The sequence below is a fragment of the Penicillium odoratum genome (assembly GCF_028828045.1).
Source record: "Penicillium odoratum strain IBT 22623 chromosome Unknown utg000002l_segment0_segment0, whole genome shotgun sequence".
NCBI lineage: Eukaryota > Fungi > Ascomycota > Eurotiomycetes > Eurotiales > Aspergillaceae > Penicillium > Penicillium odoratum.
In genome coordinates, this window is record NW_026643144.1 from 2,808,249 (window position 1) to 2,832,376 (window position 24,128).

General features: G+C 48.3%; 11 protein-coding genes across 11 annotated transcripts; 6 read left to right on the forward strand and 5 right to left on the reverse strand.

Annotated features, from left to right (window-relative positions):
* Positions 1-1,009: 1,009 nt before the first annotated feature.
* On the forward strand, positions 1,010-2,705 carry N7520_003065 (aldehyde dehydrogenase family protein; the record flags this gene model as incomplete). The annotated part of the gene is made up of 4 exons (XM_057137000.1): positions 1,010-1,068; positions 1,167-2,368; positions 2,424-2,493; positions 2,546-2,705. 4 exons carry the CDS (start codon positions 1,010-1,012, stop codon positions 2,703-2,705), a joined length of 1,491 nt encoding a protein of 496 aa, XP_056999686.1.
* A 677-nt stretch (positions 2,706-3,382) lies between these two features.
* N7520_003066 (FAD-dependent oxidoreductase) lies at positions 3,383-4,900 on the reverse strand (the record flags this gene model as incomplete). Its single annotated transcript, XM_057137001.1, has 4 exons — positions 3,383-3,509; positions 3,565-3,643; positions 3,701-4,424; positions 4,487-4,900. The coding sequence occupies 4 exons, from the start codon at positions 4,898-4,900 to the stop codon at positions 3,383-3,385; spliced, it is 1,344 nt and encodes a 447-aa protein (XP_056999687.1).
* A 453-nt stretch (positions 4,901-5,353) lies between these two features.
* Positions 5,354-7,758, reverse strand: N7520_003067 (uncharacterized protein; the record flags this gene model as incomplete). The annotated part of the gene is given in 6 exon segments (XM_057137002.1): positions 5,354-5,834; positions 5,899-6,480; positions 6,529-6,911; positions 6,962-7,164; positions 7,231-7,701; positions 7,719-7,758. 6 exon segments carry the CDS (start codon positions 7,756-7,758, stop codon positions 5,354-5,356), a joined length of 2,160 nt encoding a protein of 719 aa, XP_056999688.1.
* A 350-nt stretch (positions 7,759-8,108) lies between these two features.
* N7520_003068 (uncharacterized protein) lies at positions 8,109-8,559 on the reverse strand (the record flags this gene model as incomplete). The annotated part of the gene is made up of 2 exons (XM_057137003.1): positions 8,109-8,382; positions 8,432-8,559. 2 exons carry the CDS (start codon positions 8,557-8,559, stop codon positions 8,109-8,111), a joined length of 402 nt encoding a protein of 133 aa, XP_056999689.1.
* A 945-nt stretch (positions 8,560-9,504) lies between these two features.
* On the reverse strand, positions 9,505-10,674 carry N7520_003069 (uncharacterized protein; the record flags this gene model as incomplete). Its single annotated transcript, XM_057137004.1, has 1 exon — positions 9,505-10,674. One exon carries the CDS (start codon positions 10,672-10,674, stop codon positions 9,505-9,507), a length of 1,170 nt encoding a protein of 389 aa, XP_056999690.1.
* A 781-nt stretch (positions 10,675-11,455) lies between these two features.
* Positions 11,456-12,100, forward strand: N7520_003070 (CinA family protein; the record flags this gene model as incomplete). The annotated part of the gene is made up of 3 exons (XM_057137005.1): positions 11,456-11,551; positions 11,620-11,885; positions 11,941-12,100. 3 exons carry the CDS (start codon positions 11,456-11,458, stop codon positions 12,098-12,100), a joined length of 522 nt encoding a protein of 173 aa, XP_056999691.1.
* A 2,978-nt stretch (positions 12,101-15,078) lies between these two features.
* N7520_003071 (uncharacterized protein) lies at positions 15,079-15,486 on the forward strand (the record flags this gene model as incomplete). The annotated part of the gene is made up of 2 exons (XM_057137006.1): positions 15,079-15,399; positions 15,427-15,486. 2 exons carry the CDS (start codon positions 15,079-15,081, stop codon positions 15,484-15,486), a joined length of 381 nt encoding a protein of 126 aa, XP_056999692.1.
* Positions 15,487-15,885: 399 nt separating this feature from the next.
* N7520_003072 (NAD(P)/FAD-dependent oxidoreductase) lies at positions 15,886-17,575 on the reverse strand (the record flags this gene model as incomplete). Its single annotated transcript, XM_057137007.1, has 3 exons — positions 15,886-17,180; positions 17,240-17,279; positions 17,354-17,575. The coding sequence occupies 3 exons, from the start codon at positions 17,573-17,575 to the stop codon at positions 15,886-15,888; spliced, it is 1,557 nt and encodes a 518-aa protein (XP_056999693.1).
* Positions 17,576-18,319: 744 nt separating this feature from the next.
* Positions 18,320-20,104, forward strand: N7520_003073 (FAD/NAD(P)-binding domain-containing protein; the record flags this gene model as incomplete). The annotated part of the gene is made up of 2 exons (XM_057137008.1): positions 18,320-18,353; positions 18,405-20,104. The coding sequence occupies 2 exons, from the start codon at positions 18,320-18,322 to the stop codon at positions 20,102-20,104; spliced, it is 1,734 nt and encodes a 577-aa protein (XP_056999694.1).
* Positions 20,105-20,429: 325 nt separating this feature from the next.
* Positions 20,430-21,266, forward strand: N7520_003074 (glutathione S-transferase family protein; the record flags this gene model as incomplete). Its single annotated transcript, XM_057137009.1, has 1 exon — positions 20,430-21,266. The coding sequence occupies one exon, from the start codon at positions 20,430-20,432 to the stop codon at positions 21,264-21,266; it is 837 nt and encodes a 278-aa protein (XP_056999695.1).
* Positions 21,267-22,746: 1,480 nt separating this feature from the next.
* On the forward strand, positions 22,747-23,067 carry N7520_003075 (uncharacterized protein; the record flags this gene model as incomplete). The annotated part of the gene is made up of 1 exon (XM_057137010.1): positions 22,747-23,067. The coding sequence occupies one exon, from the start codon at positions 22,747-22,749 to the stop codon at positions 23,065-23,067; it is 321 nt and encodes a 106-aa protein (XP_056999696.1).
* Positions 23,068-24,128: the final 1,061 nt, after the last annotated feature.

Below are 24,128 nucleotides of genomic sequence, written 5' to 3' on the forward strand. Positions count from 1 at the left end.
AGTTAAAGTATCTTTGATCAAAGACAGATCGAGTGACTATACTAGATGGCATTCAAAAGACAAGTAGGTTGACGTTTCAATCGGTCATTTGATGGCACTACTGAAATGGTATCAACAATGAGAGAATTATTTCGCTAGCAAACATTGAAAGATATCAGGCGCTTGATTGCTCTTGTGGAAGTACATAATAGTAGCGAAGGCCACAAAGTGGCAAAGATTCAAAATGGATTACTAAGTTGACCTAATCACTGTATTAGGTAGGCGGTGGGACAAGTCTGCCGTAACTTGATCTCTGCGCATATTCACGGAATACAAAAGGGTTCAAAAGGGTTCAATTGAAGATCAGCTGACTTTTCTCGGCCGATCAGTGAATCAGTGAAATCGAAAGAACCGAAAATTCGTGTTAGCTCCACCCGAGCTCTCTGCAGGGCGGAACGAATACCGGAGACAAATTGCTTTCCCCACTGGAACCGGACAGATGTTGGTCCGCAGGCAAATAACATCACGATGATCATATCTGGCCCACTCACCCCTCCATTAACCCACCGACATGCCGAGTGACCAAGGTTTCAATGCAGTCATGGCTTACAATATCATTTTCATTCGCGGAAGGGTATTCGATGCTCTGGTCTAGGTGAGGGGTGCCTCGGTTCGAAAGATGCAACCTAATTTTAGGAAAGGTAGAAGAAGGGGGGGAAAGGTAACTATGTGGGGCTAGATACAAGGTCAGGAATTAAGGGAATTAAAAAGCAACAAAGTACTGGAGTAAAGAAGATTAGCTGCATTGATAGACAGAGTATGCAGTACTTAGACGGTACTTACGACGATGCTGTATTGTGCCGTGCCCCGCTCGTACCCGACAAGTCACTGGGTTACAGTGGCGTTTTTTGCGAACCCCGCATGAAGGGAAGGGGTTTGGTCGATTTATAAGAGGCTTCCCCCCCGCCCAAATTCCCTTCGCGTTTTACTTTCCATTCGAGATACCCATTTTAACCTCATATTCTTCACTATGGCGTTGTCTACTACTATCAAGACCCCCAACCTCTCCTACGAGCAGCCCTTGGGCTTGTATGTGCCCCTCACTACCCCTCACCTCCTTTTGCTCCTTTTCTTCCCATTGTTATCGTCAATCTTTTCGAAATATAACTAACCGCTTGTCAATTTAGGTTCATCAACAACGAGTTTGTTAAGAGTGTCGAGGGCAAGACCTTCGAGACCATCAACCCCACTGACGAGAAGGTCATTACCTCCGTCCACGAGGCCACTGAGAAGGATATCGACATTGCTGTCAAAGCTGCCCGTACCGCCTTCGAGGGTGCCTGGCACGATGTGACTCCCTCCGAGCGTGGCCGCATGCTTGTCAAGCTTGCCGACCTTTTCGAGCGTGATATTGAGACCCTGGCTGCTATCGAGGCCATCGACAACGGCAAGGCCATCATGTTGGGCAAAGGCGATGTCACCAACGCCGCTAACTGCCTCCGCTACTACGGTGGCTGGGCTGACAAGATCACCGGTCAAACCATCGACACCAACAACCAGACTCTTTCCTACACCCGCCATGAGCCCATCGGTGTCTGCGGTCAGATCATCCCTTGGAACTTCCCCATCCTCATGTGGGCCTGGAAGATCGGTCCCGCCATCGCCGCCGGTAACACCGTCATTATTAAGACTGCCGAGCAGACTCCTCTGTCTGGTCTGTACGCCGCTAAGCTGATCGTTGAGGCTGGCTTCCCCCCTGGTGTCATCAACGTCGTCTCCGGCTTCGGACGCACTGCCGGTGCCGCCATCTCCAGCCACATGGACATCGACAAGGTTGCTTTCACCGGCTCCACCCTTGTCGGCCGTATGATCCTCCAAGCTGCTGCCAAGAGTAACCTGAAGAAGGTTACTCTGGAGCTCGGCGGCAAGTCTCCCAACATTGTCTTCGACGATGCCGATATCGACAACGCCATCTCCTGGGCTAACTTCGGTATCTTCTACAACCACGGCCAGTGCTGCTGTGCCGGTTCCCGCCTGCTGGTCCAGGAGGGTATTCACGACAAGTTCGTCGCTCGCTTCAAGGAGCGTGCCGCCAAGAACCAGCTCGGCAACCCCTTCGAGCAGTCTACTTTCCAGGGTCCTCAGGTTTCCCAGCTCCAGTTCGACCGTATCATGGAGTACATCAACCACGGCAAGAACGAGGGTGCCACCGTTGCTCTGGGTGGTGAGCGTCACGGTACCGAGGGCTACTTCATCCAGCCTACCATCTTCACTGATGTCACAAACGACATGAAGATCGCCCAGGAGGAGATCTTCGGTCCCGTCATCGTTGTCCAGAAGTTCAAGGATGAGGCCGAGGCCATCAAGATCGGCAATGACTCTACCTACGGTATGCAGCCCAAACCTCTCCAATAAAAGAAGCACCGCACTAACTCCAGCTACAGGTCTCGCCGCTGGTGTCCACACCAAGAACGTCAACACTGCCATCCGTGTCTCCAACGCCCTCAAGGCTGGGTAAGCTATTCTCCAATCCCATCCGAATCAATCAATCACTAATGTCACGCAGTACCGTTTGGATCAATAACTACAACATGATCTCCTACCAGGCTCCATTCGGAGGCTTCAAGTCTTCCGGTATTGGCCGTGAGCTCGGCTCCTACGCCCTGGAGAACTACACCCAGATCAAGACCGTCCACTACCGTCTGGGCGATGCTCTGTTCGCGTAAACGCACCCTGAAAATGACGAGAAATGAAATTCAGCTTTTTCTATGTATATAATCCAAAATCTCGGATTTGATCTTATCGAACTTTTTGAGCTCTACTTTCCTATGTATTTCCGATCGTAGTTACACTAGGCAGTATGGTATTGAGACGCGTCACAAATGCAAGCCATCAAGTTCGGGAGAACAATATACGAAGCTGGACCATGGGTTGCAGGTCGGGTGCTCCGGGGTTCGTTGCGATATGCCACTATAACCGTTGTGGTAGGGCCGGGTCAACTGTTCCCGGTCTCTCGGTGCATTTATCCCCGAGGTGTGGATGTGTACGAAGTAGAGACTTCTGGAAATTCATGTACGATCGGATTTAGGCACTTAGGCAGTTTTCTTGGAATGTTCGAATTCTTGTTAATTATCGTGCTTTTTAATTGAATTTTAACTAATTGGTGGTTGAGTCTATCGCATCCACCTGTGAGGGACAATACAACCCGGTGCACAGCTCAACTAAACTCAAGTCTGTCTAGATATGAATCATCTTAGGCCTTGGTTTTCTTCAATGCTAGATAATAATTAAAGATATTATTTATCATGAATTGTGAGCCATAGGTATGATTTGATCGTTGGAAATAAACTGGACTCAGTCGAGTCGATCGTGAAGTCGTACAATTACATTCAATGCCCTGAGATTATTCCCCGACGATAACCCCACTTGCCAGCTTCAGACCAATCGGCAGTCCACAGATGAAACGGTCCTCATATTTGAGACCCTTCATTTCCGCTATCTTTTCCTCGATGTCGCGATACATATCATAGCTGCATACCTCATTAGTATCAAAAGTGGGAGGCAACTGATATCAGAGTAACTCACGCGTTCATCTCTTCAAGAGTGAGGATCTTCTTCGGATCCTCAACCTTGTAAGTGGCGATGTTCTTGTTTGCAGAGAACCCTGGAACGTAACAGTCAGGAATTGATACAAAGTTTGCCTTCTAATGTGTGGACTCACCAATTCTCTCATTGATGTTGTAGGCTGCTTTCGCAGCAGCAGCCTGCACCCGAGTGACACGGGGAAGGCGAATCGCCTGGTAAACGGCAAGAGACTCCTCAATTCTCCCATTGAAATACTCCTTGCTGAAGAGAATCCCCAACGCCGCCGCATCTTCGATAGCCATACAAGCGCCCTGGCTTTGGTGCGGCATCATCGGGTGTCCAGCATCGCCCAATAGACAGACTTTACCTTGTCGGAGGTAAGGATACGGATCGTGGACCCAGAGACGCCAAGGCTGAATCTCCTTGCCGATGGCGAGGTGCTTGAAAACCTGCCTGTCAAGCTGAGGGTAGTGCTTCAGGAGATCTTCAACGGGTCGGCCCTCTGAGCCCCATGCCTGGTTGGAAACATCGCCTTCCTCGCGAGGAAAGAAACAGTAGTACGAAAGGAGCTTTCCGCCATTGCAAGGCGACAGTACGATCTTGTCCCACTTTCCTTCCTGGCCACCCCAGTATTCTAGTGCACTGTGCTCGGAGTAGTTGACGAGTCCGAGTTTCTCGGCTTCATCGGCATCAACGTTGGCGTGCAAGCATGTCTGGTCTGAGAGACGCTTTTCGGGGTGAATACCCAGAATGCCCCGAACTGCCGATCCGATACCGTCGGCGCCGATGATCAGATCGTGTTTCACAGTGACTCCGTTTTCAAAAGTAATAGTGTTGGTCTCTAGATCAACGTCTCGGCACTAGAAGCATTTGTTAAAAGCCCACCCTCCAGCTTGGGGATCGGAATTCAGTTGTAACTCACTCGGTAGTTCACCATCAACTTAGCTGGGGTACCCTTGCCTTCACCCAACGCTGCATCCTTCAGCATGGAGTGCATCTGCTGTCGGTGGAACATGTAGTACACATATCCCCATTTTTCTTCATAATCATCCAGGCTAACCTCACTGACAGGCTCGCCGGTCTTCCAGTCCCGGTTGATAAGACCTCGAAGGGTAACGGGGTCACCTTTGGCAATGTCTACTTCCCACTCATGCAGCCAGCGGGTCCCATTAGCAGCACAGGAGACTGAAGCTCCCACTTCACCAGCAAAGTCGTTTCTTTCATAGATCGTCACCTCATGACCTGCACGGCGTAGAGCAGTCGCAACTGACATGCCACCGATGCCACCACCCACGACGGCCACGTTCAAACGTTGCCAACCTGGTAGCCAAGTCATGCTGCTTGAAATGATTTTATATTGTTTTGAAAGATGCTTGTCGTTGGAAGAGTTTTGAGTTTCTACCAAAGGAGATAAGTTTGCAGATGTGCGTTTTTTGAAGAGGGGTCGCAAGCTTCGTTTGATAAATTTGAAGATCAAAGAGGGATACGAGGAGAAGTAATATTTGTAGGTCTAAAGAAGAAAAGATAACACATGCTTTTGCTATTTATCTTGTTCTGGTCGTATCTCATTGCGTAGACTAATGTCGGATAATGCACCGTCGGGTCGCATCGTTGCGCGGGACCCGCTTATTGTCGGGCGGCAACGCAATGTCTGATTCGTCCAAGAGATACACTGTTATCATAGCTCAAGCCTTTCTGGCGATAGAAAAAGAGGAGTCTTATTCACAGATAGGATTGTAGCGGCTATTTTCTAATGTTGTTCACATGCATTATGCTAAATTTATATACATCATAGAGCACATGAGCCTGGCTCGGTGAAAGGAAAACTATCCCATAAAGGCAACTCCATACCCTCCCAATCTAAAAACGTGCCATCTAACACTGGGGGTGTAAATGTATTCGGGCCGTCCCCTTGTGGAGTCCAGGGAAACAATGGGCCTTGCGATAAGAGCGGGGTTACTCTGTCGGGTCGGATCTCATTCTGGTTCTGTTCACGGGGCATGTCGGGGCTATCATTCAAGCTGAATATCCGACTCACATACTGGCTGCGACGTTGACGGGCCTGTGAAGCTAGGCGTTGACGCTGCTGGGTGACGGCAGTTTCGAGCAAAGTCAATATTTCTAGGTAGTGGGCCGCTTGTGCAGATTGCCGTGCCAGCATTTTCAGAATCGTTAGGGCACCTGTGAATGCGCTGTCGATTTCAGAGTCAACAGCACGGTGGGCAAACATTGAAAATCCTAAGACTAAGGCTGCAGCGAAGACAAAAGCTCTTTGTGAATTTGATTAGTCGTTATCTTTTATCGGCTGTAAGGATGTAGGATAGTAGATCTTACTTAAGGATGCACATATTACGCATGAGAAGATCAGACTGGTGCAGTTCAAGACATGTTTGCAGCATATAGACTGCAGAATCAATGCAAGCAGCTGCTAGTCGGGAGTGTGCTGGATCTTCTTCAGGGACATCACTCACTCCATTCGTAGAGACGCTCTGGTGTAACCTTGCTAAGCGTATGCTCAACGTAGAGATTAGAAAAGGACGGGTAAGAAGAATAACCGCAAAGTGGTATAAGCATGCCACATGCATGTTTCCGATAACACGCTTCTGTGCGTCGTCAGAGTTTTCATTCTCAGCCGGGGTGCGCAAAGAATCAGGCAGTTGTTGACTCCATCGATTGAGCTTAGCAAGCAAGATCTCGGCCTTTTCAATGGAGGCGGTCTGGTCGCCATATAAGCGGCCAATTATCTCACTTAAAACAAAAGACAGTCGGTATGAAGCAAATAAGCCAGCTTCGCCAGCTGTGTTGGTTTGTCGACTGCGTTGCCGATCTGGTAAAAGTGCCGAGGTGGCTGCTGGCCGACCCAGAATCGAGCTCGTGACAAGATCAAGCACACATAGACTCATCCATAATCTTGACCTATCCACTGGTTAACAGCCACCATAAGCTTTCATCAAATTGACAAACCTTTCTTCTTGTTCATGTTGGCCCAGTCCCGATGAATCCTCGTGAAGTCCCAGAGCGACAGCGGATCGAGCCGCGACACCCAGATACATGAATGCGGCATTCCGACGGCACGCCCCGAGCATATAGAATGACATGAGCAGAAATGCCCGAGCTATATCCATACTTGGATCTTCTAGGAAGTTGGCAAACGTCCTGCGTTGCCCACGAGTAAAGAAAAAGCGCTCAATCTGTACTGTGTCGGGCTCGTTCAAACATGACTGGGCGCCGATGGCAGTCATCAGGTCCACAATGGCTGCACGAGTCTTTTCCCGCTCGGTCTTGGGCTCTCTGGTTTCCGCCAGCAATGCTTCGGTTTCGTATCCCAAGTAAAGAAATCCACTAGTCTATTGATTGGTTAAAAGATGAGCAGCGAGTCGGGTCGGGTCATACTGACCACCGCATTAAAGTTGGAGATAAAGCGGCGCTTATCTTCTACACTGCAGCTTTCTTCGGAGAAGCTCAGTGTGTCATGTTGAGCTTCGTTTTCCAGCATATTATCATTCCAATTTTGAGAGAATTGCGACGGTCCGATGTGCTGATACACTGTCTCTCGAAGGAGCTGCAGAAATGACAAGGACGCTGCCTTGCCAACATATACTGTTGAAGGAATTCTTAATTTGAGTTTTCTCAACAACCGTGTATAGAATGGATCGCTTGTCATACCTCTTTCTCCCTGTAAATTGCGCAGCATCCGCGGATGCGTCCGGTGCGTTGCCTCGGGCGAGCGCGAGCCCGCAGCCGGGCGCTCCAGCAGACGATCCGACGGACTAGTAGCACGGATCTGAGAAGGTAGAGGAGTTTCGAACGGCTGATTTGGTTCATCCCATGCTGTAATCGTATTCAATCTGGAACTAAGAGTTTGTTCCCCGTGCCTGCTAGAACTCTCTGGTGTAGATTTAAAAGGAATGCAGGAGCGGGCTTGTCCCTTGCGAATGCAGTTGGTACATGGGAATGAGCCACTGCATCGCTTCTTGGAGGCTCTGCATTTAGTGCATGCTGTATTGGCCCGTAGGCGGTTTTCAGGGTTAATCTTTGGGCGCCCCATAGAGTCGGTGATGCGGAGAGGAGATGGGACTTTGCGGGGTTTCCCACGGGTTGCATCGGAGGTGGTCGGGCCGCGCACCCGGGACTTATCTACGTTTAAATCATACCATTGCTACCCAGAACAAAAGCCTTTGATAGTCCATACATAGAGACAAATTATAATCTGATTGTCATGCGACCAGTAATGATGAGACAGTAGGAAAAATTATATTATATCGTTAATTAATTCTAGTGTATTTACGTGCGATAAGCTAAATGGACGTTTCCGCTGGAGTCAGGAGCTTGAAACCACATCCGCCGGTCGCTCAAGCATCTTAGGAACTGGTTGGACTCAGAAATTTGACCTGGTTCGTGGATTTATGAACTAGGTAGCTACCCAGGGAACTAGTACATAGTATGTTGATCTGGACAGGTATTGTGTATGTTTTCAAGACAAACTATTACAAGCACATGTGTGATTCAACATTTGAAGCAACATTGGACATTTAAACCATCTGTTAATGTGTCACTTCCGTCAACTGTGTTAGAAGCCGTGTCCCTTCTGACCATTCTATAGTGGCTAGAATCACAGTTGATGAATAGATCTCATGTCCAGTGACCTTATCCTTAAAAGTGAAATGAGAGAGCTGAGCAACGGATCCCCCTTTGCCTTCTGGATCAGCCTGCGACGCAAGTAATTCGTCGTTACTTTGCTCCGATATGTATTTTTTGGCACGAGTATCTTGGATTACGCTTCGAAATTCATGGTAGCCCAGATGTTTTCCGTTAATTCTGTAGAGTTAGTGAGGCTCAAATAGCGGGCAAAGAGGCGACATCTTACCTGACCACAAGATCGGGACTGACACCGTGATCGAAGGCCTGACTAGACACGCCATCATCTGGCTGGAAAAATATTTTTGTAAACAGCTGGACTAGCCATGGTCCTATCGAAATATTGGGCTCAGACATGATCAGGTCGTAGGTGACGGCAATGGATCGGTCGAGGAAGCGGGGAAAGAATTTATTAGATGGTTGTCAAGGATATGTTTAAAAATATGCCAATCCATCGAGAACGATCTAGTATTTATACGTAATGTTGCTGGGGGCTGGGCTTACAAATGGCTCACTCTTGGGCGGGACTTATTTGTTAAGGGCATACTATAGCACCAGCTGGCACCTGAAGCAGCAAATGTTCCTTGTACTTGAATCCCTCTATTCGGAGGCTTCTCATTGAGAGACATTCAACGATTCCGTCGCATACAGGTATGGGGTGCGGAACTCGACCCACCAAGCTTCCGCAGCCAATCATGTTATAGAAATTTAGACCCAAAAGGGCTAGTCTTCCGCTCCTTGTTATCTCCACTGAATCAATACGGGAAATGATGTCTCTTGGCCCCCCTCACATAAGTAGGCCATGACAAGCCAGTCTGAGAATATATCAAAAGTGAAGAAGGTGACAGATATTCTGAACTGCTTTATACCAATTAGTGTTCGACGAATTGACATTATCGACCTCCGAATATGGAAGATTTTCGCAGAACAAAGATTGACCAAATGAACGTTCTAGAAAATCCGAAAACAATAATGTTACGACACGTCTAGGAAGACCTATACGAGAGGGGCCAGAACCCAAGAGTATAGGCAGAGGAGTATACTTCTACATGCGAAGGGCCCTAACGGAGTTGGGCCGGAGAAGGGTTGACCCGGTATGCCGGTGATCCGCTTAGCTAAGCCGCACAACAGAAGTAGCACGGCGGGAGAGCTGCATAACAGCTCTCCAGTGATTATATTACCATCAATCCAGACAGCAGCAGTACAGGAGTACGCTGTGCCGTGTTATCACTCCCATCCATCCAACCCCCTAAGACCCTGGTCTTAACAAATAACACATGAGACTCGATTTTCGACTATTGCTTATGACACCAGGCCAAATGTCTCAACAAAACTGACCCCAGCCCACTGAGAACAGTAGTCAACGCCTTTGACTAAAGCCATCATTATCATACCAAGCTCATCAATATCCATTGGCGTGACATTTGATATATCTGCATCCCATTGATTGAATCGAATCGGGAGAGCGAGATATTCCTTCAAAGACAACTTCCACTGGAACTCTGATGTTGCACTCCACAGTGCTTTTTGCGCATAAAAAGATAGACTATTGAACTCATGATGCGATTCGTCCCATCCGTTCTTGAGAAAGCAATAAAGCCCCTGCAAAGTATATCCCACAATGATGGTTCGGCGGAGGCTTTCCATATATAGCCAGTTTTGCCACGTATCTGCCGTTTGACTCAAATCCAGCCGCATGGTATTTCCACTGCTGTCACTTTCACTGTCCCCGAGTTGCTGTAATCGATTCTGCAGATGGCGTATCCACTCAACGAAAAGAGGTTCAATCTTTTCGGCATCAGCTCGCTGACGGATATCTCCATCAAAAAACCGAATGATTTGTAAAAGAGCCATGGCTTGCACAGAGGCGAGCTGCTCTATTGCAGAGAAACTCGCATAGTTTTTCACTAGGCGGTCCGCCTGTTGACTGAGACTACGATAGACAAGCCCCTGATTCGCCTCATTTTTCTGAGTATATAGCGCGCAAGCGGCTAGAGCATCCGTGATAGCGCAAGGTGGATGTATCTCATATAGATTTTTGTGTATAAAAGGCGTTTGACCTTCGATAGCGAAAAGCCTTGGCATAGACTTCAGTCGTTCAACAGAGTAAACAATTCGTTCTTGGTAGATTTCACCTGCCAGCACACTTTTGCTGGGGGATTCAATGATACCTATTTGATCAGGCACCGAGAAGTCCTGGATGCTTCCCATTATATCCTGCCAGTCGAGATTATAGTCGGGGAAAGCTGGGAGTGTGATGTTTATCTGTGGATCTTGGAGAGAAAGGTCACCATTCGACGCGATTTGCGAAAGAGAACTATCTACAGATGGCTCATCGATGTCGACAGGGTTCGCCAAAATTTGCGGATCAGATTTGAGTTCTGAATCAGGTTGTGGATTGATGGTCGATATATGGTGGTATTGACACTCCAGAGACCGAACTTTACAGCGATAACAGCGGGGAGAAGCCATATCGCATCTTCTCTTTGATTTTGCGCAGAGTATACATGCCCTTGGGTAGGGAGCTGGCATCATGGGTAAATCAAACTGACCGTAGGAAGTAATCGGCAACACTGGGTTGATAACAGCGAGTCGGCGACCAGCTGGATTCGGGCGGAGATGACTAATAAAAACATCGAGGCGCCTCGCCGCTGGCACGAGTATGTCATGTAGCTACCTTCCCAAAGTTTACGGGATGCATTGAACTAACAATAATACTAAACCTGAACGAGGATTCTGAGTACTTTGAGCATGGTAGGGTCGATACGAACCGTACGACTATCTTCTCCGGCAGCGCATCCAATGCAATTGATCAAGATGCCTCTTTATCATGGCTCTGGACCCTACGCTCGAGTGATCAGTCTGATTCCTTATTCCTCACTGGACAATCTAAGCAATATTTTTCCAAGAGCCACTAGTGAGGTCTATGATTGCTGCCGCACCGGGAAAGAAGAAGGGTGATTTGAGCTTCCGATTTGAATTCACCGACGCTTTGGACCATTGGTGACTGAAGAAAAAAATACAATCAGATATTTTCGAGATTGTTTGCTGTATAAATAAATAGTTCCTGGTCAAATAAAGGCGCTTAGTCAACATCCTGAATTACCCCGCTGGTCCCCGCGCGCCAGACTGATTCACGCCATTATTAATCATCTCGGGCCATTATTTGTAATCATTAGATTATTTCTTGTTAAATGTTGAATCAATTGACCTCACCAGCAAGCAGAGTGACTCCCTCTGAGTATCTAATAAAATGGCAGAGTTTCCTCCACCGAGTCTCCAACCCCTCATTCAGGAAGTGTTCGACCTCCTCAGAGCCCGAAATGAAACCATTTCTGTTGCTGAGACGGTAGGTACATCACTGGTGTATCACCTCATTACCAAGAACCCTAGATAAAGATTCTAATATTACTATAGGCCGCAGGTGGCCTCATCTCGGCCTGTCTCATTTCCGCCCCGGGAGCATCAGCCATATACAAAGGCGGAACCACAGTGTACACACTAGAATCCCGCCTGAGTTTTGGCGGCTGGACATCTGAAAGCGTGAATGGCTACACAGGACCCACTACTGAGATTGTCGCTGGCTTGGCTGACCATAGCCGACTTACCCTGGGTTCGACTTATGCGATTAGCGAGAGTGGCACGGCTGGACCGACGGGTGGGACGACGAAGAACCGGACGCCGTAAGTGATTAATTGATTTATGTCTATAATTCGGCATATCTTTAACAATATCTAGTGGATATGTAGCGTTGGCTGTATCGAGTGCCCAGGGGAAGTTTACGCGGGAATTTGAGACGGGAAGTAATGATCGAGCGGCGAATATGGTTGTGTTTGCGCGGGAAGCATTGAAATTGCTGAGAGATGTAATATCTCAGGTTGAGACTCCATCTCTTTAAACTGGCGTTTGACTTTCCATTTTGCTCAAGTATCCGCCCAGTTCTTTTGAATTAGGAAGTAGTATAACTTATGAGTGAAGGTCTTGATTCATGGCAAGCCGATGATGGCTTACATGATAATTCTGTGTTGGTGAGCCTGTTCTAGAGCCCAAGTTTACCATTAAATTGTCGGTTATGAGAGTAGTTTGAAGATATTCCGGCTCAAATTAACACAGAAAGATCAATGAGGCTCCTCGCCTTCCACCTCCGACCATGGGTGCCAGAAGAGTCCGCCGTTTATGGAGGGTGGGCGTGTTAGAGGCTCTTCGCTGCTTCTGATACTGTACGAGGCGTGACCAGGCCCAAAAATCGCTACGGTTGGGTCGAGGATGGCATGTATAATTTGTAATTGAAGTCCCGTGCGTGTCGAATCCTCTGTTCAGTGGAGGTACCGAGTGCCTGATCCCGCTAAAGACAGGAACGTTGATCGAAATACCAGAGCGTGCCCCCAGTATGCGAATTTGCTTGGCAAGATTCATGGCGTCAGTGTGGACCAAATTGAGTCTACACTTGTCTCATTCTCGTCTGTTCCCACCGATCATTCATTATTGTTGATATTACGGTAAAGCTCTCCACGGCAGACTGCTACAAGACTCGCCCATTGCCATGCCATTCAGCTCGGTTATGCATTGTGCGGGGAAAAGCCAGCCATGATCGCCAAAGGCTGGGCGCCGTGCACGATGTGATTCTAAGTGGACACTATGGTACCAAACTATGTGAAGTTCTTTCAGAGCTTTCCATACTGTGCTGATACTGAGGATGCTAAGTGTTTCCCAGATTCACACTGAATGTGTTGGCCTTTAGAAAAGAACAAATTGGCACTTGGTGTTCATCTGACAAGACCCATTGACAGATACAAATATGAGTAACGAAACGCGAGCCTGTGGCACTTTGCTAATGATCTGTGGCAGAAGTTGCTCAAAGAGCCAAGAGTGCATGGGACCTTTTGCTTATAAGTTTGATAGATGGTGTTCATTTCCATTCGCGTACTTCGCTCGCGATATTGCGAACATAGGTGTAAATGGATCCCGAAGAGATCGTACTGATGAGGACAAAATTGGAGGAGGAGGAGGGGGTTTCAAACTTGTTCCAACCCGACCAACATTGTGCCAGAGGTCAAAATGTTAATTGTGTACAATTAGTATGTGGATACTGTATTACACCTATCAAGCTACCGCTTATTCATGATATGATTTAATAACGGTCGCTAATTACTTCTCAACGGCTTGTGCAGCTGAACATAGACTCCTTCACAGGTCTTCAGCCAGACAATTGAGTTCACTCCCAATTAATAGATAATCGAATGAATAACAAGGGCACTAAGGAAGCGGTACATGTAGCGGGTCTATTAGTCTGACACCCCGCGATTTGCGTCTGTGTGGAAGAAGACATGTGTCTGAGGGAGGGCTATTTCGAATCTCTCTATAGGGTACCAGTAATCTACGGAGCTAGTGTGTTGTGCTAATATTTTACTGCATGGATTCGCAAGTTGCAAAAGATTTATTCAGGAGGTAAAGTACTCTTCATCGATCCACTCTTCCGGGTCATCTAGGCCACCATAGTACTGATAGAGCCATGGGTTCCTGCACTGCCATGCAAGTTTCCTTGTCTGAACCGTAAAAATCGTTGCACCAGAAAGGTCAATCGTATGAAAAGTGGGGGTCGCGATCTTTGGCGAGTAGAAAGCTTCGTAGCATATGTTTTCCAGCTTGAATCCAACAAGGCACATGGCAAATCTGGGAATTTGCAGTTAGTTCTGAGGCTTGAGGAGGGGTGTGGGAGGTTGGAGCTGTACTTTATCATCAACGAAAAGCCACTTCCGAGCTTTAACCTTTCTAATTTAGAATAGCAGCCAGATGACTTTCGTTGAGTACAAATTTCTCAACTGGAATGCGAAGTGAAAATCGTGGATCCTTCATCCGGCGCATGAGGATATCACCCATGTAGCCAATTTTGAATTTTTTTGCTGTATACCTTCACTGAATCAAAATACATTTTGAATATTGAAAGCATTGCATGGACTTCGCCAGCGTGGATGGTTTGAACATTGGAACTTGACACAAGCTACACAATATTGACGTACGGCCAAGCATTGCTCGGTGTCATGTGCGGTTTCGGGGTGTTTATCATTCAGCCGTGGGCGACTAAGTACGGTCGATGAATCCCCTATATCCTCGGCTTGATTATATGTGGTCTCTTATGTGGCTGATTTAGGACCAGCTCTCGCCTCTTTTTTGCATACCAGACTATTGCTGGGTTTGGCTCTGCACCTGCCTAGTCAACCATGATCACGTCATTAATGGGCGTTCATTTTGTTCACCAACGCGGAAGGGTTTTGGCACTCTTCGGAATTATACTAATTGCGGGCAATTTTCTTCCTTCCATTGCAGCCGGCTATATTGTGGAGCAAGGGTGGGCGTGGTGTTTCACCTAGCTTGTGATCTTCTTTGGGATTTCGTTGACTATTCTCCTGCTGAGTGCCGAGGAGACAATGTTGCACGTGATACCTTCAGAGCATAAGACCTTGATGGAGTTGACGTTTTGCTATATCAGCTGGTCTAAAATCACCGAAAGCCCAGGTCTTGGCTAGCGAAAGAATAAAGTTTGCGGAACGATGAGCCTTTTGAATCATTTGACGCTCTATAGCGGATCCTAATAGATATTAGGATCCACAGCACGGGCGGGTGGTAGTACTTTATAGTCGATGCTGTGGACGAATGTGAATGGGAGTCGCAAAAGACCCTTTTGGATCAGGTCGAAGACATCTACTGGTCTCTGACGTCTTCGAGCACCAGATCATCCATTTTAATGATAAGCAGGCCTTACCTGGAAATATGTGAACGTTTGGGACAGTTCGACAACCCTGAGCTTAAATGGCAGACTCAAGCAGATCTCACAGCATATATTGAGAGACCGAGGGGATCGTCCAAAGGATCCATATGAACCTGGAGAGGTTTGCGAATCTTGCTGCGAGATCCGCGCGTGGAGAATTCGCCGTCTATAGCATTGATACAGGTGAACACCCAAATATGGAAGTAACTAAATTCGCCAGCCGGGCCCAAGCCCACGGACGACTCTCAACATTCTTAGAGCGATACGTCGATTTCTTCGACCCACAATGCGGCTTCGACTTCAATCCCGGCACGCTAATCGACATCTGTCCTTTCCGGTGTCTGGGCGCTAGTGTCCCAGACTATGATGGGGGTACCGCAGATCCAGACATTTGTGGCTGTGGCCAGGATTTACGACCTTTCGTCAACGTAAGGAGTTGGGCGAGGATTTGATAGTTCCGCGACGGTGTTGGAGTCATTGCGGAAGAGGAAGATCACCCTTCCTCGAAGTCTTGAGGACAGGGTCATAGTACATTTGTACGGCAGCACGAAATGCGTTGCTATGACTTTCCAAAGCTTGAGGTGCGGTTTTTGTATGCGTGCGGGCTACATTTATATGCTGCAACACTGATTGTGGACCGGGATGTAGTGTGCCTTATTGATTTCGAGATCAGGCGATAAGCGAGGCTTAGAACAAATTTCTAAAATATAGTACGATTTGACTATCACAGAGACTTGGCAATGAACGGGTTTGGAGAGTTTTGACTGTATAATGCCCGGGCGAGCAGCAGGTGTGGATATAACAATCGCATTGTTCCTCAAGGCCCCAAGTGGCAAGAGACTGAAAATCAAGAATATACCTCTTGTCAACTGATGGCAATGCTGATAGATACCCAGCATCTAGCTCCCAGTAGGTTAGGCAGGTACCTGCTTCACCAGCCCCAATGTCCCCCGCTCCATGTTAGGCGCCATCCCATTGACAATATCCGCCTTGAAGCTGTTCAGGTCTAAAATCCGATTCATGCGGACCATCTTCATCATAACCTCATCACACTGACTGCTACCCGAGAAAGTAGCAGCGGCGCCCCTAGCAGTGAACTTAGCACCAGGCGTACTATCCAGATCCGCCAAACACCCACTCTCCACCTTGTGAATAACCTTCGTGCAAAACTCCACCGACTTGTCCACTTCCGCTTTGGGGAGCTTTCCACCTGCATCGACCGTTCCCTGGATAATCGGACGGAAGTGGTCAAATGCCGCGTTGAAATTGTTCTCGTTCAGCCCATTCAGCACGGCCTTTTCTTTCCCGTGAATTTGCTCCATCGCGCTGCGCACCACGAGTAGGAAGCGTGTGTACGCTTCGGCTATTTTGGCCGAATGCCATCTGATTGCCTCTTCCTCCGTGCAGTTCCCCCGCAGGCTGGCGCAGATGGTCACAGCTGCTGAGAGGCCCCCGGTCATGGCGAGGTGTACTCCTGAGGAGAACAACGGGTCGATGAAGCATCCCGCGTCCCCAGCAATGCGTACGTGCGGATGCGCATATTCACTAGCATTATATGACCAATCCGCGGCTGACTTGATATCCGATGTCTCCAGTTCAGCATTACAAAGTAGCTTCGCGATTCCCGGCGTATCCTTGAGACACGCCAGATAAAACTCCCTATCCGCGCTGGATCCGTATGCTCTCTTCTTCGCCACGACTCGCTCCTGCTTAATCGTGACCCCTACCGAGACCATGCCATTGTGCAGGGGGATGAACCACGCCCACCCGCTCCCGTCAGTGAGGGCTTCAGAGAATGGATCACCGGCACCAGGCCCATACGTCCCTGCGCCCTTCCAGTATCCCCAAACGGCCATACTCTGCAATTGCTTATTGGGGATCCGCGTCTTCATATACTTTGTGCTCACCAGGCCCGCGCGCCCCGAGGCGTCGACCAAGTAATCGAACTGGATCGTACCGGAACTGTCGTCGCTCTTGCGGATCCAGGATGCAGAGACTGGTTTTCCTGGCCTTTCTTCGCTGCTGCCGCTGCCGACCCTTGTGCTTGTGCTGCTGATTGTCTTCGTGAAGGAGAGACTCTGCACTTTCACCCCATCAAATACATTCGCTCCGCTCTTCTCGGCGTGCCGGAACAGGATTTCGTCTGCCTCGGAGCGAAGGACGTTCCACGCGTGATTGCCTGCGCCTCCGGCGCCGACGAAATCAGTGTCTATTGCACGGCTAATTAGAGGGATGATGTTTTCTGGTCTTAGCAAATAAGGGACTTACATCCAGGTTGCTTGGAGTTGAATTTGAACGTTGCCCCATTCTGTTTGCGCTCAGTCAGTCACAGCCAAAGTCAATTATTGTACATCCATGAGAGATATGTCTCGACCGCCATACCTTGCGTAAGAACCCATGGCCGTTGAAGGTATCGTACAGATCAATAAAATCGAGAAAATACCTCACAGAGGGCAACAGACTCTCCCCGATATGGTATCTAGGGAACTTCTCGGCTTCAAGCACCACGCAGTCGATGCCCTCTCGAGCCAACACGGACGCCGCGTAGGAGCCCGCGGGCCCGCCACCGATGACGAGAACCGTGCAGGAATGAGGGACAGACATATTAACAAGTAGGATTCAGCTTAGGATAGTCCTGTATATTGCGCAGGGTAAGGTAATGCCCGGTATTTATAGACCTCTTGGGTTCAGAAACGGTCGCGTTCGGCCAGACTCTGGGGCGGTGCGCCGTCTACAGAGCGCCACTATCTGTGCACTCCTGGTTCATTCGTCACTATTCTCGCTAGTCATTGCCGTCATACATTAGTATTCCGGTGGAGTGATTGAATGATCGGTACTGTAGCCGTATCATTCGGCGTCGAAGGAGCACTTCGGGACTAGGCAGATAGGCCATGGATCGATGATAGCATCATATCATCATAGCCAACTAGAACTCATGCGGCCAATAGGTTACATCAACGGAAGAGCACTTGGCAACTGCATTTGGACAGAGTATGGTCTATCTCAGCGTAGTCGTGCACTACTGAAGTACCAAGGGAGACTGTCTCCCGTTTCAGAGTCAGATGTGAGATATGAGATCATAGAAGCACGCCCGCTCCAGTAAAGACACCCGAATGCAGAGAGTTACATATCTATGTTGCAGTCTCAAGTAATGCCTATTGTTTCTGTTTGTCAGATATCATGCACGGGTCACGTCACAGTAGGCCGCATGTTGCAAAAGACCGGATGAGTGGCGCGACATCCTGCAATATAATTCAGACGCAGCATTGACTCTTCATAGAGCTTACTTCAGAGCACAAACCGACGCGAGTCAAAGGAGATCTCATCTTTAACACCCCACAGCTCCCGATGGAACAGGTCGACGTGGCCATTATCGGTGCCGGTGAGCCGTACCTCTCCCTAGGTAGAATATCCACTCATTGAAAGATCGCAGGATGGCACGGGATTGCTGCTGCAAAGACTTATCATGCTGCCTATCCATCCCAGAAAATGGTGATCCTAGATGGTGCATCCTCGGTCGGAGGCGTCTGGGCCAAGGAGCGAATATACCATGGACTGAAAACCAACAATCTATTGGGATCCTATGAGTTCAGCGACTTTCCAATGTCCGAGGAATATTTTGCGGTTCGACAGGGTCAGCATATCCCAGGAGACGTGGTGTGTGCATACTTTGAGGCTTCTGTCAAGAAGTTTGGGCTTGGGGATAAGCTCCGCTTGAACTGCCGGGTCGAGAGCGCTGAATATGCGTCCGACCGCAGGTGGACACTTAGTATTATCGAGGGCTCTCCAAAGGCACGGGAAAATATTCTCAAGACCTCTAAACTGATTGTTGCAGCTGGCCTGACGTCTCGGCCGTTTATGCCGCAGTTTGCCGGGGTGGATGATTTCAGATCAGACTCACATTTGTTACATTTTCATGATTTTGCATCGCATGAAGCCGATATACTCGAGTACAAAACACGGGTTACTGTGCTTGGAGGTTCCAAATCGGCCTGGGACGTTGTTTATTCGTGTGCAACGCGGGGACTCGCTGTAGACTGGGTAATCCGTGAATCCGGCTACGGGCCGACGTGGATGGCGCCAGCATATGTTGGGTGGCCCTTCAAGAGGATGCTGGAAAGCTTCCCAGTGACCCGGTTCTGTTCACTATTCAGCCCATGCGCCTGGAACCAGGAGGCTGGTACATTCTACACATGGCTTCAATCTTCATGGCTTGGTCGTAAGATAATGGATGCGTTCTGGGACATGATGCAACTCAGTCTCGAAAGGACCAACAGATATCGTGAGCATTTGGAGACGCAAAAGCTGAGGCCGTCAGTGTCACCGTTTTGGGTGGCGACTTCTTTGGGCATTCTCAATTATTCCACCGATTTCTTTGACCTGGTTCGGGAGGGCAAGGTCAGAGTGCACATCGCAGATATCGATAGGTTGTCCAGGAAACGAGTTCACCTCTCAAACCAGGAGGAGCTGGATGCAGACATATTGATTTGCTGCACGGGATGGGAAGAGAAGTCGGGAATCAGGTTTCTGCCTGAGGATATCTCCACCAAACTTGGTTTTCCAGGAAACCCAGACGTCATACCAAAGCACCTCCGTGAGGAGGTCAATCAGCTCATAAACCACCAATTTCCGAAGCTTCGAGAGCACCCACCCTCAAAGCGAGGACATGCCCCAGACCGGAACCCCCTCCGTCTAGCACGGTTCATGGTTCCACCGGCTATGTTCCCTGACAGATCCATCGTGTTTCTTGGGTATGCAATGACGCTCAACACCACGCTTCTAGCGGAAGTACAGGCTCTTTGGGCAGCGGCCTTTCTCAATAACGAGTTTCCAGCCTCAAGTCCGCTTACGACGATGACTATCGCAGACTGGATGTTGGAGACGACGAAGCATACAGAGTTCGGCAGATGGCGGTCTCCTCGAGCAACTGGGGGCCACCGCTATCCGAACTTTGTCTTTGATATTCTACCCTACCTTGATCTACTTTTGAGGGACCTCGGGATCTCAACGCGCCGAAAAGCAGGTTTCTGGGCTCATTGGATGCAGCCTCATGGGATGAATGATTATTGTGGCTTATTTACGGAGTGGAGGACGGCAATGCGGAATACACTGGAAAAGCAGCAGACGACATGAACGTGGCGATTTTCGATTCAGAGTTGAGGTCAAGATCTAGGGCTCATGAAAGGAATGTAACAACGCATAGGTCCCCGGTAAATGAAACTCTACTGGCAGTTGGCACCCTAAAATTACATACGATCAAGAATGTAACGTCCACTTTTATAGATTACTGCAACATGGTACATATGGGGTACACGAGGTGGTATGAACACCACTTCCAAAACGATGGGTATAAAGGGTATGCTCCCACTCATGATCACACATCACCCCTTCTACCAACTGCAGTCGTCCACGCTGGCATTTTCTATCCTCATTCAATCCTCTTATATCCTCCACCGACATGGGCAAAGCAACTCCCAAGGTAAACTTTTTCGACATAGACTCCACCCTCCCAGGCCCTTCAAGATCCTGGTCCCCAAACACCCTCAAAACCCGCCTCGTCCTAAACTTTAAGAACATCCCATACACCGAGTCCTGGATCTCATACCCCGATATTGCCCCCGTCCTCTCCTTTTTGGAAGTCCCGCCGAACAGTCCGAAGGATAGTCCCTTCACACACACCCTCCCAGCAATCCGCCACCCCTCGCTCATCTCCCCATCAAACCCACACGGTGCACTAATGGATTCGTTCGCGATTGCCGACCACCTAGACGCGATCGCGCCAACCCCAACATTATTTCCTTCCGGTGCTGCGAGCTACGCGCTTGCCCAGGCTGTGGATCGGCTTATTACTCATGTCATTGCACCGGGTCTACGCGTTCTCGTGCCTCCTGTGGCAGCGTTCTTGGATCCCAAGGGCCGCGAGTACTTTGTTCAAACTCGCTCGGCGAAATTTGGGAAGCCGTTAGACGAGGTCAGGCCACTGGATCAAGCGAGTATTAGAGCAATGGTGGATGACTTGAGGAAGGAGTTTGCGGTGATCGTACGCATGCTTAGAGGACGCGGGGAGGACGAGAACCAGAGGAGACCTGGGCCATTCTTTGAGGGTGATCAGCCGGGGTTTGCGGATTTCATCGTTGTTTCATTTTTGGGGTGGTGTGAGAGAGCGGATCGGGAGGTTTGGGAGGAACTACTGAGTGTTGGGGAACATGAGGAAGTTAGGGCTTTGTGGGATGCTTGCTTGCCGTGGTTGAATAGTCAAGGCGAGGAGCTGGAATGGGACCTATATCCACCCTAGGGGCCATAGCGATAGCGTAGGGGTAAGCGCTCCGAGGCTAGCCTTTAGAAAAGCGGGATTGGCCTCCCTGATTTTTTGGGAGGTTACGGGTTCGTTGCTGCTCAGGAATAAAGCCGCAACATCGGAATCATTCCTGCTCTATGTTTAGGAAGCGCCAAGTTGATTCGAAATCAACTTGAACTTCATGTTGTATATATAGCCTCGAGTATTCCTCCAAAGATGATTAACAAGCTTCCCTTTGCAAGACAACAAGTTATGAGCCCGAGTGCATCACTTGGGTGCTGTCTCTACTCATTCCAAGAGCATCACTTGGGTGCTGTCTCTACTCACTCCAAGACCCATTTATCTCTCTTGATTTGTGATTATATTAATCCCGCTTTCTCAAACACCATATCGGCTCTTGCCCACTGTTGAGATGAGGGATAGGATCTAGGAGGAGCGATAGTATATGCCAGCAATTGAGTATTATTGAAGATGTCTGTCGACTATCACCCTTGAGAGAAAGTGGGCTATACACAATTCCCAACTATCCACTATACCATATAGGGTTCAGTGCATTTCAGGGATAGCCAGATAGCCATCAAAACCTCAGCGGCTTTGAAGACTGCTGAAACTCAACAATATTTCTGCCTGGTTTTAGGGGTTTTGATAAACTGGTCCCTGTTCGCCTCCGTAGACATTGTCCACTTCCAACACTGGCACTGCTGGAGATAAGAACCGATAAGCATTACCACAGGTCTTGTAACAACAAAAGGTGGACCGTATCCCAAAATTCCTCACAGTTTACCCAACAAACGCCTACTAGCCCTCGTGGTCACTAATTCGGACCTAGAATGACCGATCTAGGTGTTTGGGAAGCGGATCTCTTTCTCTTGGTAGACCATTATGCTCAGCCAGCGCTTTTTTTTTTAAGTGCCCGCACGAATCTAATAACATCTTAGGAGCGATGGCAAGAATATTAGCCCCTATCTACGGAGGCCCAACGCGAATATCTTTTCTCTGAATTTATAAAACTCGGAGTTCGTGGCCGTGAGGTATATTATTCTGGTTCCCACCAACCCTGTGATAAAGCGCTCATTTTTTTTATAATAGCCTTACGCGAACCAAATGAGAGAACGTCGGATTAGATTCGCGCAGGATCTCTTAGCCTCTGAAGAAGAGGTTTTGAATCGTATACATCCGCCAAGTGCAGAATGCGAAGAAATTGGTGAACCTCCTATATGGCTCCGGACCTGCTATGAACCATCATCAGAGAATACTTGGTTGACTATTAAAACCCAATTACAACAACAGTATTCCGCGATGGAGGTGAAGTGAGACCATCCTTCATTATTCAGTGATTCAACCTTATATAGCTTTGGTGCTGAGTATGAAAGAATCTCTCTTTGCATACCACAACTACTAGAATCTGCAAAGAGTGTTGCCGATTACGAAGAAGAGACACAAAGGACCCTCCAGGAAGGAATTGAGGACCAGGAATATGAAGGTGAAGGTGCTCCCGTGGGAGATCTCCTTCGAGGAGTATCATTTTGAGCTAATCATGGGCCGCATGTACGTGGCCGATGCAACTACCTTTGCATCTACATCCGAGGGACCCGACGTAGGAAAAGTCCTGGTCGTATGGTATGATGAGTGCGGAAGAACGATCCGCTCTACTCGTCAGACATTATGGGAGGCAGCGGACATGGCTCTACTAAGTAACGCCGAGACTAACGACTGGCCTTGTTGGGTACACGGGGATGTAGGCCAATTGTATCAATGGGGCCAGTTTTTGGGCCCAACCTATGGCGACAAACGGTGAGCTACTACCTAGGTAGCTTATTCAGTTCGGCTGAGTCGAATCCTTCTCAAGAAAACCAATATCTTTTCGAGCAAGGACCTGTATTAATAAAGAATTAGTATATACAATAGGTACTCAGGTCAAAGTATGTGCCATCAAAGCCAAGCAAGTTCGGCACAAACGCCGAAAATCATAAGAGCTGATGACGATAGAATTTCGTTGCTAATTGTTTAATAATAAGTAACCCTCCATATGGGTTAAAGAAATCAAATTCCTCGACCTTTAGTACCATGTCTATCTTGCAGCAACCTCCCGCGCCACTTTTGTGCCTATCGAATTTTCTAACATGAAAGACGGTTGCTGAATCAGAGACCAGGGGACTCGCGAATATAAGGGGGCTCAATCCGAAATCTGTGGCAGGCTTCGAGCCTTTTGAGATCCTCTGTCGACCAAGGAGCCTTCAATGATCTGGCCAAGCCAAAAGTGCTAGATACTGGGAAAGAAGTCTCTCCACAGCCAGGTCACTCGACCATCAGTTGGAAGGTCATCTTTGAAGACGTCAATTTCAAATTTGTTTCTCGCCCGCTCACAACTTCATAAACAACTCCCACAGAAATACCATTTTGATCAAACATCCTCGACTCCTGATCGTTACTCTGTTATCTTGATGAATCGAAAGTATATCTCAGTTCAATATAGATCTCTTGGCAGAGAAACAGCCTGAAGCACTATTATTCTTGCCCATTTCGGTGCCTTGTTACATTTGCATCGTGAAAATTGGACACTTTAGTGGACTGTATGTTATTGATTGTGTTTCCACCTTCTTGGATCATACTACACGGAGGGTTTGCTTGATGTTGATGTTGTTGTCAAGTCTTATTGTGATGCAATCTACCAATCTAAGTTTTTTAGATCTGTATTTGATCTTGAAATTCTTGTCTAACCTGTAGATTGTTGAGGATTTCATGATACCTAAGTGTTAGATTTTGCATAGGTGGAAGCTTTTGGTAGCATCGGGAAATTATTTCATTCGCCAGACCCAAAGTAATAGGGCCTGGGCGACGATTGAGGCTCTCTTTTCA